This window comes from Gadus chalcogrammus, chromosome 13, assembly GCF_026213295.1.
Source record: "Gadus chalcogrammus isolate NIFS_2021 chromosome 13, NIFS_Gcha_1.0, whole genome shotgun sequence".
NCBI classification, from domain to species: Eukaryota; Metazoa; Chordata; class Actinopteri; order Gadiformes; family Gadidae; genus Gadus; species Gadus chalcogrammus.
The window spans coordinates 2,894,296-2,914,783 of NC_079424.1; the positions used below are offsets into that span (position 1 = coordinate 2,894,296).

Sequence of the window (20,488 nt, forward strand, 5' to 3'; positions counted from 1 at the left end):
TGACAGCGGGTTCAGAAGAGGCCCGTCAGAGAAATGAGCGCTCGTTGAGCATTGGACGAAATTATGTTGGCATGACAACTTTTTGATTACGCTTGAATTATGTATAGATGTAGTGAAGACCGTTAAACTTAAAAACAATACATTTGATTCGCTTTATGGTATCTGAATAATGTCGCGGAGTTCTGTGAGCACAGTGAATGGCTGGGGGATGTGTCAATCTCGCGCTGCACCTGCAGCCAGCTCCCCCCCTCAACTCCCGCCCCAGCTCCCATCAGCCAATGGATAGCCTCGACCTCTGACATCAGCTGTGATTGTCTTGGAGAAGGAAAAAAAATGCAGCGTCAGAAGAACTAAAGATAAGGAAACACTGTTAGGATAAGGAAACACTGCAGCATGTCTGAACGACCGAAGTCATGGTCGATGTGGAAGGGGAATGACCTTCTGTGGGGTTCACTGCTCGAGGATCTTAAGCTCTAGACCACTAGACGCAAAGTTCACCGGTGAGAATGGGACGGACTAGCGTTACCAGTGTCTCACAGCGATACCAGTGCCTCTCACCTCACCCGTTACAGTTGCTTCAGGAAGATGGAGATCCTTGCAGTTTAGGCTAATAAATAAAGTCAGTGGACTTGCAGTTATCTCCAGAGAATGAACCTGCACTGAGAAGGTGAAGCGGCGCCCGCGCCGTGCAACCTCCTGAGATGTAAGCTTGATTTATTCTCCAGTCTTTGTTTTAAGAGATTTGCATTAATATAATTTAGTTCCAGGAGCTAAATTTGGATTATTTGGAAAATTACTTAACTTAGCGTTTTGTAAATTACCATATTCTTCGTTTTATTATTTTTGCTTTTTGTTCTTAACTATTTCTAGTAGTTTGTTATGTAGATATGTGCACACAGGGCAGGGGCTAAGTGATTGACACAATATAGTTTGTTCTAGTAGTTGGTTGGCGAACTGGTTGCACCGAACAATCCCATTAATGTTAGTTCGCCACCCCGTCCCTCACCCCCATCGTCCCCGCGGGGAACCCCACCTCTGCTTGATAATGATTAAAAAAATCTCAAAGTGTGAGAAACAGTGTTTCACGGGACAGCCAGCGTCATGTGGGAATTGATGGCGTCTCTGCCGAAGGAAAAAGCCCCAAACCAACTTTTATGTGTGACATGAAATCTTTAGATGGAGTGCAATTGATCCCTTTGTCATTCTAGCCCCACCACTGAGGGATGGACCACTAGCCTCACCAGGACCGCCAGAGGAAGCGACCGTAGGTTGGATCATTCATTCTGTGTTATGTTGGACTTGAGAAACTTCGGCTTTCAAAATAAGTAACCTTATTTCGTGTTCAAATATGACATAAATCCTGCCTCAGGACACCAAATGCCACTTTGGTTATCAGCAAGGTAACTTAAATCCCAAATGTCAATACATCACTTCAGAAAGAGTTTTAGCCTGTTGAAATGTTTTATTCTAGCACATAGCAATTTCAATTTCATATCCCATGTCTCCTGACTCCAAAAATCTGATCTCACTCAGTTAATATTACATTCAATAATTGGGTGCTTGAATAGGCCTATATTCTCATGGTTCAAAGCTGAAAGGTAAGTCTGAAAGGCAACATGTACCTTGTTTGATTTCAAATGATCTCTGCCTCATTTCTTCCAATGATCCTGCATCATTTCTTTTGAATATAATTAGCATAAGTGCCAACCAATATCAAGCAGAATATAAAGTCGATTTTCTACAAAACCCCCTCTTGCATATAAAACATAGTATTATATATATTTTTAATAATAGGATAACACTTTCATTAAATTATTATTACAACATTTAGTTTGCAGTTGTAGCTTCTTAGAGCTGGCATTGTCCTAATGTGTTCTGTTCATTCATAGTGTGAAGTTTCTCTTGCCTATGTGGGGAACATCAGTAATTGCTTGTTGTCAGAGGTATTCGCTTTATAAAACACAATGCCCTGCGGCAGCAAGCATCTATCATTACGTAACAGACTTTGAAAGATGCATGAAACGCACAGTCGACGAAAGACATGAAGGAAGTCAGCAAGCAGGTCAAGAATTGATTTGAGCAAATACTCCGCGAGGCAAGAAGAAGAGGCCAATCCTTTGCTCAATGGCGTGGCAGAAGCAAATGTTTCTTTTTCTAAACTCAATTAGATAGTGTTTTGTGAACCACACACACTGAGATCAAGGTGTATGTCTCAGTGTGTGTGGTTCACGAAACCCAATGCAGTGACTTTTCAACCACAGATTCTAAAGGCATAGTGTGTGTAGACTGCTTTGGTTCAATTGCCAGGGCTTCAGTTCAAGTTCTGTCTTCAGGCTCTGCCTTCACTCTGTAAAACAAGGAAAGAAAAAAACAGACTCAATGGAGGAAGGAATAAACTTAAGTCACATGAAGAACGTTCATGCTCATGGCAACCGATTTGTAGTTCTAATGCTGGTTCTTGTAGTTCTTTGCCTTACCTCTGACGTTAAGCATCATGGAGCACTCGGCCGTGCCCAGGGGGTTGTCCACCACCACCTTGTACTCCCCGGAGTCCTTGGGCCCCACCTTGAGGATGAGCAGGGTGCACACCCCTCTCACGCAGGTGACGTGGTAGTTGGTGTTGGTGTTCAGGCTGACGTTGTCGCGGTACCATGTGACGTGGGGACGGGGGTCGCCGCTCACGGCGCAGCTCATGTGACACTCGTAGCCTCGCGGCGCGGTGCGCTGCTTCAGGGGCACCGTGAAGGACGGCGAGGCCTGCAGGTCGCGGCTCTTGAACTCCGGAGGGTCCAGTTTGAAAGGCGCTGAATTGGGGAGGGGGAACGTACTGTTGAGTGAGGTAGTCAGAGGCGGAGTGGCCATCGTCCCGACGATCGGGAGGTTTCCCGATTCCCCCCCCCGTCAACAAATCAGCGACCGATACGGGAAGCTCCCTGTATGAAAAAGTGCCCCACTCCACCCATGGAGGTAGTGGACCCCTCTATCCAGTCTGACTGGGGTTAGGAAGAACTTGGAGGTTATGGAAAAGTTGGAGGTTAGGGAGAACTTGGAGGTGACACTCGTCTACAGACCCCCGCCCCGATCAACAGGATTGGTCAGAATAAATGTGTGTCAAAAGAAAATGAAATGCCCTTTTCTCTTAGATTTGTGCTTATCTGACTTGAGATGTTAATCTTAAATCTATGGGACACCATAATCTGTAAACTACCCACATCAAATACACAAGAAACATGGGGAACATAGATAGGTTGTAATGTCAGGTTTTTGCATCGGCAAGATTGCCTAAATGTACTTTGCAACCCAGTTGATGAGATTCCTCACCCCTTCTGGTCATAGAGGACCCATATCTATCATCACTTTGGATACTATCTTAGGACTAGATCTGCATTGTTTGGGCTGTGGAGACGGTTCACTGACCTTTCTCCTGCTTGGTCACCCACGACGGGGACTCGACGGGCGAGGAAAGACCCATGTCGTTCTTGGCGAACACCCTGAAGTAGTACTCGCGCCCGGGCAGCACGGTGACGGTGCAGCGGTGGTTGAACAGGTTCTCCGTCACCGTCCGCCAGGTCTGCTTGTACGAGTCCTTCATGGCCACCACGTAGCTCAGCCGGTCGTCACGCTTCTCGTCCGGGGACGGCATCCAGCAGAGGGTGAGCGTCCCTGGGACGTTCTGCTCCAGCTCCACTGGGCCGGGGGCCTTGGGATCGTCTGGGGCCCGGCGGTTTTGAAAACAACACACGTTATTCAAAATGGCTGACTTGCTCAGGGAGCCAATGAAGAGATGTTTAGTGAAACTGTTTGAGTGATACTGCATGCAGCGAAATGCTACGGGGGAGCGAATTGAACTTTGTCGTGTTGTTGGTGATGACTTTGAGAATAGGTTGCGCTCCTTTAAATGTACTACGTTATTTTCTTCAGTCGTCATCTGAAAGTATTTATGTGTTGACTAGACTAGATAAGATGAAAGGTTGCTGTCATCTAATGTCATCCAATCTGATAAACAAAGCATATCTCCAAACAAAATGCAAAGTAATTATATCTTGCATGAGAAAATTAAACCATAAAGAAACGACTTGTTTTTTACCCGTGACTCTGATCTCCACGTTGAAGGTCTCCTGGCCCACCATGTTCTTGAGCAGGATGGTGTAGACGCCCGTGTCTGAGCGCTCGGACATGGGGATGAGGAGCTGGGAGCCACTGTCTGAGTTGGTGATGGTCACGTGTTTGGACACGGGAACACCATCCTTCAGCCAAATGACCTCCGGCAGCGGGCAAGCCTGTTAATTTAACCCAACACCCTGACATTAAAATAAGACTTTTCACCTTCTAAGCCTCCCAATAATGTGTGTCAAAAGAATGTATAATTATATATTTTTAATCCGTAGCTAATTAGGTTAACTTCCTCTCGTAGACCAAAGGAGGGCATTTACACTTTGATGGATAATTTTAAACATGAATATCATCAAATATCATCTCCCTTAATATAACACCTGACAAGCCTGACTCAAATCCCATTCACAGACACTTCTTTCACAACGTTGCAACACGTGTAACATAATACTATTTTTAATGAACTACTGGCAACACCTCTTCCACTTTGTGTCATACCTCAAAGTTGATGTTGACACGAACGGTATTTCCTAATTTCACCACCAGGAAACTTTTCATGTTCTTGTCTTTAAACCTCGGCCGAACTATTGAATCAATGATATTGTATTAATTATTGCATACTGGTACAAATGTCATGCCAATTTCATTTTCACAAATTGTAGCAACCTCATAGCAAGCCTAATATATATATATATATAATCTAAGATGTATTTTGGCCAAATTGTGTTGTCTAACCTAACTCTACACTCAGAATCTGCAGATTCACTGTGCCTGATTGGCTATATCCTTAGCCAATCAGAGTGCTTTTTACATTCAATAATCACTATCTGCCATCTATTTGACTGAGGCCTTTTTGATGCTAAATACATGAAAAACCTTAAAGTAGGACTTAAGCTACGAGGCTAAGGAAATGTAACATCGTTCACTGTAGTGGTTCACCAATACAAAATGTCCAGACGTTAGACTTTAATCTTTGCATTGCTTACCCGGCGGCGGCATGGCGATGATGTAGTTGTCAAAGCCCTGGGGCTCCCCGTCCCCGCCGTAATTGGTGGCGATCACCCTCACCCAGTAGGCGGCCATGGCCTTGAGGCCGAGCACGGTGAAGGAGGTGAGCGACACCGGGTTGTTGTTGCAGCGGGACCACTCCAGCTCCTCGATGGGCCTGATCTCCACATAGTACCCGTGGGCCTCGCCCGCCACTCCCTCCACCTCCTTGGGTTTGGTCCAAGCCAGAGAAAAGGTGGTGTAATTGGAGGAGGTCAACTTAAGCTCTATGACTTTACCTGGGGGTTCTGCAATTAGAGTGGACATCGTTTTTTTTAGTTTCCATATACATCGTTGCATTTCTGTCCAGAAATTTGTGTCCAGTTTGTTGTTGCAATTTCTTTTCTTTTTTATCAATTGATCGTCTGCCCTCGAAGTTTGCGTGAAATGGAGATACTTACTCATAGGGTCCCTTGCATAAACAGGTTCACATGGAAGGCTAGGTTCACCGGCGCCAGACAGGTTGATGGCAGTCACTCTGAACTGATACGCTGCGCCCTCAAATACATCCTTCACTGCGTACTTGGTACCTAGAATGTATTGGAGAGACTTATTAGCTCTCAGTTGGAATCATGCTAATGTAATATTGCAACAATGTTACCAGTATCTAATTTAAATGTAACATGCTATCATACATGTCTTTCCTACACCTTGGCTCTATTTATTATTTAGTCCTTTAGCAGTTTTATCGAAAGTGACTTACAGTAAATTCTAAAGTCATTGAAGTGGCTGAGGCTTCCTTCTCGAGGATGTTTTTAGGTAGGCTGTAGACATTGGGGACTGAACCCTGAACTTTGAGGCTTGAGGTCAAACAACCTGCCCCACTCTACAACCACAGATCTAGACCACTCCAGTACACCCATTGATCAAGTCGTATAGGGGTGGCGCCACCTTTGATTGGCCCTCCTGGGTTCACCAGGCTCCAGTGATTGCTGCCCGTCTTTCGCTTCTCGAGGTTGTAGCCCACTATGTCACTTCCTCCAGTGTCACAAGGAGGGAACCAGGTCAGGTTGATGCATTCCTTGAAGGCACTGACCACCTTGGGGGCGCTCGGAGATCCGGGGTAACCTGCAGTTAGAAGCTCATCAGAACCTGCTTGTTCTACTCCACAGTAGAACCTATCAACGGGCCTTGATACACGGGAGATGATACTCCATGGATCCCCAGTAGAGTTGTTCCGATACCCATACCAGTATCAGAAAATCCTCCAATACTCCTAAAAGTCTTTATAGGGTATCGGCGAGTACGAAGTTAATGCCGATTCGATACCACGATTCGATATCACGTGTGCCGATTCGATATCACGTGTAGCTAATTTACTACACAGGCAGAGAACATCACAAACGTGTGTTAGGCTGCATTTGTTAATGATCGGAGGTGGAAAGTCGGATTGGGAAACACGTCGTCTCTGACCTACGTGCGTTCGAGCTACAAGAAAAGACACGCAGACTCACGCAGTACTCCGGCGGATATGTCCTCCGTCTCCAGGAACTCGCTGACGCCCTCCGAGTTCTTGGCTCTGATCCGGTAGCAGTACCTCCTGCCCGGGTCCACGTCCGAGTCCCGGTAGCTGGGGGTTCCGCCCGGGACCTCCCCCAGACTGGTCCACTTGTTTCGGCCGACCTGCTGGCGTTCCAGAATGTAGCCGGTCACCGGACACCCGCCGTCGTCCTTGGGGGGTTTCCACTTGAAGGCCACGGAGCCAGGGGAGCACTCCAGAACGTCCACGGGACCCTGGGGCGGGGTGGGCTTGTCTGGGTCACAGGACACACACCGGGTTGGATGGTCAAGGATAAACTAATGACATGTCGGAGGTTCAATAGGTTCAAGCACACGTTAGTTTTCATTACAAAATATACAGAATGTATTGATTGGATGGATTCAGTTCATGTTAGAAGAATCAAAAGATGGAAGTTGCGTGGAAAATTTGCATCAAGACTTTGGTAAGTCGTACCACCAATCGGTCTACTCAATCATTCTCTTACTCAGAAAGGACAATTGGCCTAATAACTCGTTCTCATACTCACCGAGGACGATCAGCTTGGAGACGGCCTCTATGGTACCGAAGGCGTTCTTGATTTTGATTTTGACCTCTCCGCCGTCCTTCCGCTGGCACTTGGTGAGTCTCAGCTGGCTGCCCGTGGAGGAGGTCTCCATGCGCACGGTGAGACCCGGCAGGAGTTCTTCATCCTCCTTGTACCACTGGACGGTCAGGGGGTCTCCCCCTGAGAAGGGGAGCTTCCATTCGGCCGTCTCGCCCGCCCTTACGATGACGGGTTTGGAGAACCTCCCCAAGGCATCCAGGTCGATCCTGGGGGGGTCTGTAACGTGAGAAAAACGTACTTTAAGTAACGGTCATGTGTAAAATAATCGTTATTTACTCTCAATCTGACAATCTGAAGTTGCCAACATTGAGCTATGCTTCAATAGTGTATCCTCTGCGATCTTCCCTTCACCCTAAATAAACGTGTGACACTTGTCTGCTTTATTTAGGCACGCTAATAGTTTACCTTCTCAATAAATATGGCATCAGTACCATGATTGCTATCATTTACTGTGGTAGACTGAAGTTTCGACTACAAAGGGAAAACATCCGTTTCACTAGCAAGAATATGTCGGGCAAGACGGATGAAACTGCTAGATGGAAAACTCTGAACAATAGAACAGAAATAGCTACCAATCATGTGGAGGAGAGCCCAGTCTTTACACTAACTTTGTTCTTTCTGCACGTAGTGAGCGGTAACTGTGGATACAGTGTAACTAGCAGCAGACAACTAATAGCTGTTTAAAAACCATGATAACGAATCTGTCCAACCATTCATCAGACTACACTCTGCTGTAAAAAAAGAACAACTCTGCATTCTGCTCTGTAAACAAAAGGAGGGTGAGATTAATTCGATGCTTCATCTTTCTTGTCTCTTGTGTGAAATGAGGGCTAAATGTCACAAATTAAAAATAAAGACAGATGAGGGAAACTTTCGGACGTGGTTTGGCGATCAGTCATCGTTAAGGCCGGGCGGCTCGTAGTGACGGCGGGGGCCGCGCCACACGTTAATATCACGTCTTTACCTTCAATGCTCAACGTGGCTTCTGATTTGCGTCCCTCCGCCTCGAAGCGGTACACGGCTCCGTCATTGTTGGAGCAGCAGTCGATGATCAGCCGGTGGCAGGCGCCGTCGTGAACTATCCTGACCCCGTCACCGTCCGTCAGCTGAAATATCAACACAGCTCGGTGTTGTATAGAAGAGGATAGGAGTCAACTGTTCTTTAAAGGGCCGGTGAACCCGAAACCACTTTTCTTTGGTTTTGAATGTGGTCATTTGTCTTATGATTGTCAAGAGAGTAATGTATGCCATTTCATCACAGTTACTGAAATAAGGCCCTAATTTAGAGAAAAATGGGCTAAATTCCTATACTAAGTTGGCGTGGGTTGTTACCATGGGGATATCACTCCCCCCTTGTTCCTAAAACTCTCAGCCCAAAATACGCTTTTGTCTCAAGTGACTACAGTCCTGTCACACGCATTATTGAGGAGCAGGTAGAGGTACCCCCTCTTAGATATATATTTTTCAGCTGAGCAGCCCCTTCTACGGCACAAACGGAAGCTTTCAGATTTGAAACTTGCTCAGGGTGAAAAAAAAATTATAGATAGCTTTTATTTATTTTGGAGTACCCCCTGCAATGCGCTAGAGTACCCCGAGGGGTAAGCGTACACCCATTTGTGAACCACTGTCTGCACTTGACCATCCTACCCCATACCCGGTTCTAGCCTGAATGGTAGGAAGGTGAGATGTGTGTGGTAGTGCAGGCCCAGGCTGGACTCTGGTGGAGAACACACCAGACCCCCGACTCACCAGCTTCCCGTTCTTGTACCAGCAGCCCTTGGCCGCGTCACTGCTCAGCTTACACGAAAGCTCGGCCCGCTCGCCCACGTTGGCCGCCGTGTCCGACAGTCCAGAAACAAACTGAACTCCAGGATCTGTCCATCAACCACGAAAGAGTTAATGGACCACAAACTGAACTTTAATCTGTTTATTCAAACTGTTTATTCACAAAGCCTCGGAGGTAAAATATTCATGTTTTCCGCCCAAGTACACACTGGTACACTTTGATCAATCTAGTGTTTTGTTAGGATTGATTAATTCTTTTTCTAGCGCTGGATGGCAAACGGCTGCAGGTGAAAACGAACAATGGAAAGCTTTTCAGCCGTGACAGGAGTAAATAAGGGATGACAATGCTTGACAGGCTCTTTGTCCAGCCACAAGATTACTAGCCAAAGGCTACTTTGTGGTATCTGTCTCCCCCTAGTGGATGAGTTGCAGCACTGCAGAAGACATCTAATAACTAGTTTTATTGTTTAGCATTTTTTATGCATTTGAGTGGAATCTTTTGTTTGCATTTAACGGGGTCATGGTGACCATTCATTCAAAAATGTACAATTAAATTTTAAAAATTATAGATTAATGTCCAATTGGTTGACATTTAATTAGAAAACATTGAATCTGAAATTCAAATGGAGGTCTAAACCAAAGGCATGACCCAACATGCAACACGAGGATAAACTCTTATCTTTCACCATATGCAGCACGTGGCAGCTCAACATCTCACCGCACGCCAGGCCCTGATTGGCCCTTCCATATCGTATTATCATACATAGTGCTCAGCATATCGCAAAATATTAACAATATGTAGCAAAGATATGGTGCGAGCAACCACACGTTGACACCTGAATATCCTGTCTTAACACGTCTGAATGCTTTTTGGGTTGTGTGTTCACATGCGTCGTCATGTAACTTTTGTTACTATGACTACCAGGAACTGAAGGACCCACCTTTCTTTACCTCCTCTACACCACCCTTTCCGTCTCCGTCTGTTCCATCTCCTTGACCTCCTTTTCCATCTCCATCTCCCTTGCCGCCTGAGCCATCACCTCCGTCCCCTCCGTCCCCTCCATCACCTCCGTCACCTCCGTCCCCTCCATCACCTCCGTCCCCTCCATCACCTCCGTCCCCTCCATCACCTCCACCACCTCCATCCCCACTTCCTACGTCAGCCTCCACCTTGGGGCTGGCCACCTCCTCCACGGCCTTCTTGGCCCCCAGGTCCCCCTGATCTCCTCCCTTACCTGCGTTGGGATCAGCTGGAACACATGGGGGCACACGGGACACGCGGTCACTCTGGTTCCTGAGCTTACAACCAGCTCCATGACGTTGGGTTTCCCCCCATTTCTTGCATAACGTATCTTGCTTTTACATTTACAGTTAGCAGACCCTTTTATCCAAAGCGACTTACAAAAGGTACATTTGTCGGAAGAAAGAGAAACGACAATATATCGCTGTCGGCACAGTAAGGATGTTCATAGAACCAAAGGCCAAGCACTAACAATTGCTAGGCTAACCCATTCCCCATATACAATAAAGATAGCTAGGATAGACGCAGCACAATGCTAAGTACTATTTTTAAGTTCAAGGGCGTATAACATACAATAAGTGTGTAAATTAAGTGCCCGGAGGTACAACATACAATAAGTGTGTAAATTAAGTGCCCGGAGGTACAACATACAATAAGTGTCTGAGAGAGGTGTGGGGGGATGGGGGGAGGCTATGCAGAGTCTAGGTGAACTCTGAACAGGTGGGTCTTGAGAAATGTAACATTAATTCTGTGGAGTCACAGACACGTCTGAGTAGCTACGGCGGCGGCTGTGGTACCCTCCACGGTGAGCGAGGCGCTGCTCCTCATGATGCCGGCGATGGCGAAGTAGACGCCAGCGTCCGCCACGGCGCAGCCCTTCACCCTAAGGGTGTGCGTCAGCTTGTCCTCGGACACAGTGACGTCGTACTTGTCGCCGTGCCGCAGCGAGGCGTCCTGCGTCGACCACGTGATGTAGTTCATCGGCGCCGTCAGCACGCACTGGAAGACGGCGTCCTCTTTCTCCGTGGCCTTGGTGTTCTGGAGCTTGGAGTTGAAGTCCACGTCGGGCACTAGATGGTGGATGGAGGACAGCCGATTGGTGAGTCAATGGTTTCCATGGTTTCGGAGATCTGTGACTAAAGATGTTCGCGGATACGATTTTTTTCCTCCCCGAACTTAAGTATCGGCCGATAACGAGTAAATACCGAAACAGCATCTAGAATTGTAACTACTAATAGCACTTGTTCTTATTGAAGGATTCTCTTCAACTTAAAGCAATGTAAAGTCGGTTCACTTACCTTTTCTTTTCAGAACTACATCATTCACATTTGTAATTTTTATTACATTCATACATTTGTATTCTTAAAGTTAAGTGTGAGCATCCATGTATTTCCGACTTGTTAGCTTGAACGCACATTGGTCGGAGATGACGCATTTCCGATTGCGACTTTCCATTTGACCGGTAACGAATGCAGCATTACACTCTAGTGGTTGTGATGTTCTCTGCCTGTGTAGTAAATGAGTCTCGTGATGGTATCGGATTGTTGCATAGACAAACTTGCTCGCCGATACCGAGGAATCTCCGATACTGGTATCTGTATCAGAACAACTCTATCTGCGAGTAGAACCATGCATGCTGTTGTTTATCTTCAAAAAATAGACACCGGCTGCGGTTACCTTTGAAATCAGTGGAGAGCATGTTGGCCTCTCCCACATCCACCTGGTAGAACCCAGCGTCGTCTTGCTGGGGGTCATTGATGCTGAACAGATACTTTGTCCCGGTGACTTCCAGACGCGGCTTTGAATTCTCATCCATGCCATAAGGGACCAATTCCCCGTCCTGTGAAAGGGGGTTAAAGAAAGCCAGGAATTTTCCAGCGTTATCTGGTGCATCACTCAATGGAAAAAGGGTCCTTTCTGAGATCCATGGTTTGAATTTAATTTAATTATGATTTATTTGTATAGCTGATGCCCCCCCCCCCCCCCCTGACCGAGGCCCCCCATAGGGCAGGAAAATAACTACATTTATTTTCAAGAAATCCTGAGAAGGAACGCAAAGTGGGGGATCCCTCCTTCCAAGGATGATCAGGAGTTCAACGGTTGCCATAACTGACATGCATGCATATATACACACAAACCATTTTAATTGGTGATTGGGTGAATCCAGGAGAGTCCAGTCATTATGTTGTTGTCCCTGCGATAGGCTTGTGAACCTTTGCTTCTCCGTCTCAGTCTCATTGTGGTTGTGCGTCCGTTACACTCACCTTAAACAGCTCTATTTTGCTGTTTGGATCCGATAGTTTCATATCCAGCTCGAACTCCGCCCTGCCGTTTGGTTTGACCTCAATCTGTTTGACGTTCTCCAGGTTCTCCACCACCTACACCACGGAGGCAGAGGAGTGTAAAGTAGAAATATTATTTGTAATGTAATAAAGGAGCAGACTGTCAAAACTCATTACATTTACATTCAGGGCATTTAGTAGATGCTTTCAGCTAAAGGGACTTGCAGTGAGTAAATTTTTCAGAAGAAACTCATCAACTTATCCCCTATTAGATGTGATGGTCGTGTTTCCTTCATAAATCTTAATTTAAAAAGTAGACAAATCTTGCGTTAAACTAGAAAGTCACGGTTGGTGGTTAAAAGTCCCTGGCCCTCCAGATGACTAAAAGGCATTTCAATAAGCGGTGTAAGACGAATACAGGCAGAAAGTCTATCTCTGGTACCTTGGCCTGCTCATCCTCTCGCTCTTTCTTCAGCTGGTTCAGCCTCTTCAGCAGCCAGCGGAAGTCCGTCACGCCGAACTCGAAGCAGATCCGCTCGTAGTCCTTCTTAGGAGCGGACAGAAGCAGCTCCAGGAGTTTGGGGTCGATCTCCCCCTCTTTCTGAGGCGGGAGCTGTTTCTTTCTCACTACAACACTGGGGATGGTGGGAACGAAATGCAGAAGATAAGATGCAGAAATACACAGAAGTACATCTTGGTAATGAGAAGTGGTGTTACGTTTTCTTCAGCATCTTGCGGAAATCTAGTGGGGCGCCAGCCTCTAAAAGAGAAAATATAAATGTTATCATAATTATATTAATATTAATAATAATTGACATTGGTTGTTATTAGTGTATGAGCTAATGCAAAGATTATCATTCATCTGCTGAGGTTAGATCTATTTGAGGTGAGATCTCTTCTTTAACCATTAGATTTGTTATATCAGTTTAAATTACTTTTAAAGTAATACTTTTATTGCTTACCATTTTTTGCTGCAGCTGAAATTAAAACGACAAACATTGTTATTTGTTTGAACTCAACACCACCTGTTAACAAGGTAAACATTTCGCGACCGAATGGTGACAGAGGGACGAAGTTAACCTGCGACAACATTCAGTGTCACCGTCACCACCGCCTCTCCGTAGTCGTTGGTTACGATGCACTTGTAGGTGTCCGCCTGGTCGACTTGGACCTTCAGCATCTATTAAACACAACATATGAACTCGCGTTTAGGTCACTGCAGGTGGCAGGTGAGGGTTTTGTTCTTGAAAATGACCCAATTCACAATAATGGAAACAACCTGTATACCTCCAGTATGTGCTCCTTGCCCCGTGGGTCGTATCGGGTCTTGTACACCTCCGGGTCCAGGACCGGACACTTCAACCGGGTCCAGACCACGGCTGGCGGGGGGTTACCGAGCACCATCACCTTGAACATCGCCTTTTTACCTTAAACAGAAAAGGGTTAGGTGAGTACGACAGCAAGGTATGGTTGACCGGCACGCAGAAGATAATGTGTGTGCTTTCTATTTGGCAGTGTAAACATGAACATTAAAAGGATGCAAATACTCACAATATAGTGAGAAACATGGGCCTGTGCTATATTTTTTTCATTTATTAAAAAATTAATTCTGAGAACCCCCTGTACTACTTCAAAGTACCCCTTGGGGTACGCGCGGATTATACCCAGTGGGTTGTGCTTTCTTACTATTATTATAGATGACAGCTTAGCCTTTTAGATAAACCACATATGCCCCCCCCCCCTGTTCTTACCCTCCTGAACTTTCATGGGCATGGGCTTCCTGGAGAAATCGGGGGTTGATTTTCCCAACGGAACGATCTCCACAAACTGGGTGACCGTCGCGCCCGGAACCCTGGAGGTCTTTTTGATCGCCACTGTGGAGGATTTACAACAAGCCAAAAAGGAGTAAACTAGGGACAAATATACATTATCATTTTAGATGTCAAGAAAGTATGATAAATGCCTTTATTGGAAACTTAAATAGGACAATATGAGACGTGTTTGTGTTTGACAGTACACAGACCGTCCGTGTGATAATAATAATGAACTGCGACCTTTAATAGCTCTAATATCTAGGAAGTTGTGTTTATAATCCTATTTAGTCATTATACTTCTGGTTGCAGATTCGCTGACATGACACAAGAGGGCAGTGTTTATTCGCATATCGGAGGCAACATTGCTCGTGAAGCGATGACATAATAAGACGGGCAGAAGTCACGTCTGTCATCAAGCGGAGTGGAAGGCCCTAAAGTTGAGTTCTGCTAGGCTGCTCATTGGCTATCCCAGGCAGCAACTGGGTGCTGCAGCCATCAGCCAATTAGACAGTCTTTATGATCTGCACTGACCAATAGGCTTCCTCGGTCGGTGTTCTGCCTTTATACAGTCGATGTACATAGCGGGTAGGAAAGTGATTCCCCCTCTTGAGTACTCTGTGTTCCCAGGACGTAATTTGGGGGTCTCCGCACGCGGTGACCCGGGTGACATTTCTCCATTTTAAAAAGTCATTTGAGCTCTTTTGGAAGTGTCGGCACAGGGAATTGTGGCGCTGGAGGGCGTAGTCATCACCGCACACCTCGAATAAAATGAAACACGCTTTGAGGTCTCGGCTACTAAAGGCCTCTTGTGACGTCGACAGACGAAGGGCTCCGATTGTTCTTCTGGTGGCTTGTTATCGTAGCTTGTGTGTGATTTGCATTTGTTTCGTTCAAAGTTCTGCTTCGGTAACACCTGCTTTTCCTTTCCGGGGATAAATAAAGCAGTATCTTATCGCTTCATGAGATAATGCAATGTATAAACCTTTTTTAAAAAAAGCTTTTCTGAGAATAATGAGCACAGATATACCTTGCTACCTTTTACCCCCCAGACCCAGAAAGTGTGATTTGTCCGTGTCTAGCAGGCAGGGGGGGGGATTGTGTTTTGTATGAACAATAGAATCAGGTAATACCAAGCTAGCTATTCTGTAATGGCTGTTTTTAAGGTTTGCCCCAAAGCAAGCCTTTACTGTTTAGTCCTTAATCTTTCAGAGCAACTGATCTTTTTCTTTTTTTGCAGTAAATGTCATAAATATATGGCCTGTTAAGCCTTTTGAGGCTGTACCTTTTGATTAAGGGCTATACAAATAAATTTGAATTGAATAGAAATTTAAGTTAGTAATGTTTTTGGTCATTAACGACCTACTAAAGTGTGGACTACCGGATTCGAACCAAGAGCCTTTCAGCCAAACACCCTGACCGCCTGTCGACCTCGCCTGCTCCTTAGTACTATGCATCCCAACACCTCTGAGAGTCCCGGGGAGGAAGATGGGCTGATCAGCGGAGGAGCCGCCCAGACAGCGAGCCCCAGAGGGGGCGCAGCGACCTCGGGCTCCGACCAAACAAAGGAGACCCAAGGACAATAGTTATTCAGTCTGATGGAACCTCCCTCCAACCTCCTCCTCAGACGACACTAAAACAACGGAGGACCGCATCTCTGAGGGGGTTTCGGGGGGGGGGGGACCGTTCCATCTGCTTCTCCTTCAGGTAAGGTCAGCTGCCCCACTCCACTGTTCCCAGAATGCGGATCCATTTCAAACGTCAGTCTGTCGGGCCGCGTGCGCCAGAAATAACTTCACTAAAAAAGGACCGCCGACCATTCCGGAAGACCGTGACCGATGCCAAAACGTCTGAGCACATCCGCGTTCTGGCGCGCCGCGCAAGAACGTCCTCCTCCTCACCCCTTTTAAGAAATGAAACTGTAAATACTGAAATGAGTCACTGGCGGCGCCCCCCCCCAAAGCCCCCACACCCCGGTCGTTTATTGAGTATTTCTCTTTGAGGCGACGAGGAGACTGGGGAACGAGGCTGGAGTAGACGCCAGCCCCCCAGCCCCAACCCCGCCCCCCCCGTCGCCTGCTTCCACCACGGGGGTGTTAATGAAGATTATGATGCAGCATCCCAGCCCTGCGTCCCTCCTCCTCTTCCTCCTCCTCTTCCTCCTCTTCCTCCTCTCCATCCTTGTCGACGGGGGGGAGGGGACGGGGCTCGTGGAGGATGACAAAGCCTGATCGTAGTGTGAGGGTCTCAGCCAACCAGGGCCTCGGTATACGTGGTTGGGGGGGGGGGCTTCCCTGTTGGATGACTCAATGTCAACGCGGACAACAGCATGCCCCAGCAGCCCGACAAAGGGGGCTTCCTCAGGGGGGCATGCAGGGATGTGCCGGGCCCCTGGGGGGGGGGGGGGGGTGAGACAGTGAGGTGGCACCTTCCCACCCCCGGAGGATGAGCTTGAGGCTTCACTTAGTGCCCTTTCAGCACCGAGCGGAGGAGAGCTGATAACACCCTTGCTTCATAATGTCAACCAACACCGCTTTATGCTAATTCAACCGGATTGACTTTAGGGTTTAGGAGGGGTGGGGGGATTGTTTGAAAGACAAATGTTTGACGTACCCTCCCACATCATCCGGGGTGGTTTGTAAAGGAGCATGGACATGCATTGATTGTAAAGGCTGTTGATCGTCTTGAGTAAACAGCAGTGGAACAGTGTGAGAGACCGATGAGTCAGAGTGGGAACTCGCCGTTGCTCAAGATGGATTTTTTTCGGGATTCCGCTCCTCTCCATCATGGCGGGTGACTCTCGCAGACAATTTTGTAATTTCTTTTCTGGCAGTGTTAAATGGGACGATAATCGTCCCTAAAAAAATATTTAGCATTTCCGCTTCGCTAACCGTGCCCTGGGCCCGCTCGCAGAGTGTGGAATTCTGAGATAATTTTATGATTTGGCAAAATGATTTCCCTGCCTCCTGCGAAGCCCAGGAAGACGCATTGTTGATCATTTTTCATCAGTGGTCCTACTTGAATATTCATCAGCGCACCATCTCTCCAGGGCCTGCATGCTTTGTTTTATCACCAGTAGGCAGGCCGGATGTCCTTCCTGTTTCGTTCATTCATGCACTCACAGTGGTCTGATAGTATGGTAGGACAGCACAGAGACGTTTAAAAAGCTGCTGTTAAACGAGAACCAGTTAATGCTGTTAATGTTAAGGTCTTTATTCCATGTGTGGACAGATCTTTATTATTTTATCCTATAATCGAACCCATCATGATGATGGATGCCTGCATATCCGATTGTTTTTTCACTTAAAATATGTTTACTGTGGCTTTACTGCATTTAAATTGTGGCATTTATTATTTCGATTTTCTTCCTTCAAGGGTACGCGGTTTGTAACTTACAGCGCTCATTTTGTTCTGGGGATGGGTCTGCCATCTCTGCAGCGACCTTTGCGTCGGAGTCTGGAAAACAACATGGTGGTCAAGTTTAGAGCCATCAGGTCAACAGTGGTGGGGAAGGGGTTTAGTAATGAATTTATTTGAACGTAGTATCTCACTAAGTAGATGCATAGTCTAATGGTGCACACATTGAGACGGACAGAAACATAAGAAAGCAGAACGCAGGTCCACCCCTTGAATTTATGTATACATTTGAAAATATAAATCTTCTAAAGTGTCTTATTCAGTTCATGTGCCTAATGACCTCAGAATAAGTGCAGTCCCTAAAGTGGAAAGATAGATACTTGTGACCTTATTACCATAACTGTAGATACAAAAAACCTTCTCTGACTCTCCTTTTGGGCCAAACGATATTAAATAAACGTTTGAAATGCCGTCCATTCTGTTAAGTGAACATTTATTTCTCGCCATCTCAGAGTTGCCACACAGAATCCCCGCAGAGTTCCCCTAAAATAGCAACATGTGTGAAATACCACACCGCTAACACACACACAGAGAGTGCTGACAACCAATTTCACCAGGTTTCCTCTGATCCAAATATTCAGCCACTCACTGCCGTCCAGCCAAACACACATTCAAAAGCATTTACTGAATCAGCCAAACTGTTTAATCATGGACGAGAGGGACAAACAAGACAAGACATCAATCTCAGAAGCTAGTTAGGATCTCCCAGTCCAGTGTGGGGAGGAGAAGGCCAGCTTCATCAGACACCCTCTCCAGATGACATAATGTCATAAATGCCAGAAGGCGCCTTGCTCGCTGTGGTCGGTCTTGAGACCTTCTGTATTTATGACATCACTCCCTGGGCATGCCTGGGTGTTGTGGGTGACCCCAGCGGGCTAGGGCTGGGACACCGTAAAGAGAGGAATGTGAAACCCCACCTTTCAGGCCGGCTCGGCCCGCGGTGCCAAGTGACTGCGGCAGATATTTAACGGCTCCCGATCCAAACATAGAAGAGGACGAGGCCCGTGTGTCGTTGCAGTCGCTCGCCAGAGCCAATGCGCGTTTCTGTGAAGTCTTCCGGGCACTACTAATGTAAATCATCAGGATGCATTTTCAGGAGTGCCTTGTGGAAATTCACATGTTGATTTTGATTTATTAACTTGGTACAGCTGGTATTTGTCTTTGAAAGAAAATGACTTGCGGTTAGATATCTTAGTTATGCATAGCTTTAGTTATGCGTTTAGTAATCTTCTGGAGGGAGCTGATGGGAAGAATCATGACAAAACATGGCTCACATCCTAGGGGATGTATCAGGGAACTTCTAACCTAATGTGTAGAAAAAAGGTCAAATGTTGTCAATAATAACCAAAGGCCAGCATTTGTCCTGCTTTGTAGCTCATAAAGTGAAAGGCCAAACTAAGAAAGTTAACGTGTTTTTCTCGGCCCAGGGTAGCTGGAATTTAAGATGTTTGGCCATCAGTTGAATGATGCCTTGCGGTTTGTGTGGGGAAGTCCTGTGTTTTCTGCTGTTACACTTCAACAGGTAGAGTGATAGTAGAAAACTGGTAGATAACAGTATACTACAGAGAACAGTTCCTTAACAGGTTGTTAACAGTGGACAAGATACACAAGAGAAAAGTAGCTTAACAGGTTTAATAGGGAGGTTGAAATATAACTAGTTACACTTAACGGGTAGTTTTACAGGGGACAAGTTACATGGAGAACTGTACCTTAACATCCATAACGTAGGACTAATTACACAGAACAGTACCTTAACGGGTAGTTGACTAATTAACCAGTACCTTAACGGGTAGTTGACTAATTAACCAGAGAACAGAACCTTAACAGGTAGTTAACACTGAACTAGTTACACAGAGGACAGTACCGTTGAACTTTGTAACTTTGTAACCGTTCTTCTGACAAATGTAATTATTGTAAGTCACCTTGGATAAAAGCGTCAAATGTACTGAATGTATATGTAAATGGTGCTTCTGGCAGTATTGGTTTCTCAAGTACAATTTGAGAGGGAGATGCATGCAACTCAAAACCACGGCCTTGCATCGTTCTCCTCTGTGCCAGTTTCCACAGCAACACAACAATAATGATGATAATAAAAACAATAACATCATTATGAATAATAATGATTGTAATCATAAATTATACATTGATAACACAATTTATTGATGGCCATATTTGGGCAGTTAATGCGTGTATTCACTGCATAAGTCTTTGATAGGGATGGCTAATCCATGATTGACAGGTGAAACCCGGTTAAAGGCTTTTATTAATTCATAAGCTTATTCTAGAAACGACCTGCTGCACATAAATCCAATACACATTGATGCATCCCACAAGAAAAAAAACATAAACTGAAAATACATTTGCCCTTTAAACCCATCACACATGCAGACCGGGAACAAATCAGAAGATATTTCGATATCTTTTCAATTGTACATCGTACAACTTTATTCACAAGAAAGATAATTGGAACACATACATTGTTCGGTAACCAACCAAAGAATCACCCTCCCCAAAAAGGCTCTAAAACGGCGTTGACTTACTTTCCAGATGTAGGGTCCTTTAGCCCGTCCTCAGCCTTCCGTCTGCGTCCTGTCTCTGCTCGGGATGTCCCAGCGAACCCCCCTTTTTGTACGGTGATTAAAAGGCGGTTAAATGCGCTCGGTAAAAAACCCATTTATCTCAAGGCGCGGTAGGTTGGTTCTCCTTACTTCCTGTCCTCACCACACGTATCATTTGGCAGTTGCTATACGACAGGGATTACAACCCGCACACCCTACACCCCCTGTGAGGTCCATTAAAGTATTTCCACGTTTTGTGGAGATGTATACTCTTGTCTCTAGGTGTTAAAAGACTACCGGCAAAGCATCACCTTACTCCACTCCATACAAGTACATTTGATTCTAACGA

At 46.0% G+C, this 20,488-nt stretch overlaps 1 protein-coding gene and 1 long non-coding RNA gene across 2 annotated transcripts; one reads left to right on the forward strand and one right to left on the reverse strand.

Annotated features, from left to right (window-relative positions):
* Positions 1-321: 321 nt before the first annotated feature.
* LOC130402594 (uncharacterized) lies at positions 322-5,319 on the forward strand. Its single transcript, XR_008903943.1, has 3 exons — positions 322-703; positions 1,209-1,264; positions 4,114-5,319. It is a non-coding gene; the product is annotated as an uncharacterized LOC130402594 (long non-coding RNA).
* LOC130402593 (immunoglobulin-like and fibronectin type III domain-containing protein 1) lies at positions 1,454-20,171 on the reverse strand. Its single transcript, XM_056606824.1, has 23 exons — positions 20,122-20,171; positions 17,561-17,620; positions 14,105-14,227; positions 13,641-13,780; positions 13,434-13,533; positions 13,316-13,330; positions 13,071-13,113; positions 12,796-12,988; positions 12,336-12,449; positions 11,749-11,911; positions 10,869-11,141; positions 9,015-9,139; positions 8,230-8,371; positions 7,188-7,481; positions 6,615-6,914; positions 6,052-6,228; positions 5,562-5,690; positions 5,100-5,408; positions 4,612-4,697; positions 4,088-4,280; positions 3,418-3,711; positions 2,478-2,804; positions 1,454-2,347 (listed from the first exon to the last, which is right to left on the reverse strand). The coding sequence occupies exons 2-23, from the start codon at positions 17,592-17,594 to the stop codon at positions 2,343-2,345; spliced, it is 3,579 nt and encodes a 1,192-aa protein (XP_056462799.1). The 5' UTR covers positions 17,595-17,620; positions 20,122-20,171; the 3' UTR covers positions 1,454-2,342.
* Positions 20,172-20,488: the final 317 nt, after the last annotated feature.

Coding starts and splice junctions, on each gene's coding strand:
- LOC130402593 (XM_056606824.1), bottom strand. CDS start 17,594: ATGGCAGACCCATCCCCAGAACAAAATGAGCGCT. Junction 11,142..11,748: donor GCTCTCCACTGATTTCAAAG/GTAACCGCAGCC, acceptor TCCACCATCTAG/TGCCCGACGTGGACTTCAAC. Junction 6,229..6,614: donor CATATCCGCCGGAGTACTGC/GTGAGTCTGCGT, acceptor TTCTAACTGCAG/GTTACCCCGGATCTCCGAGC.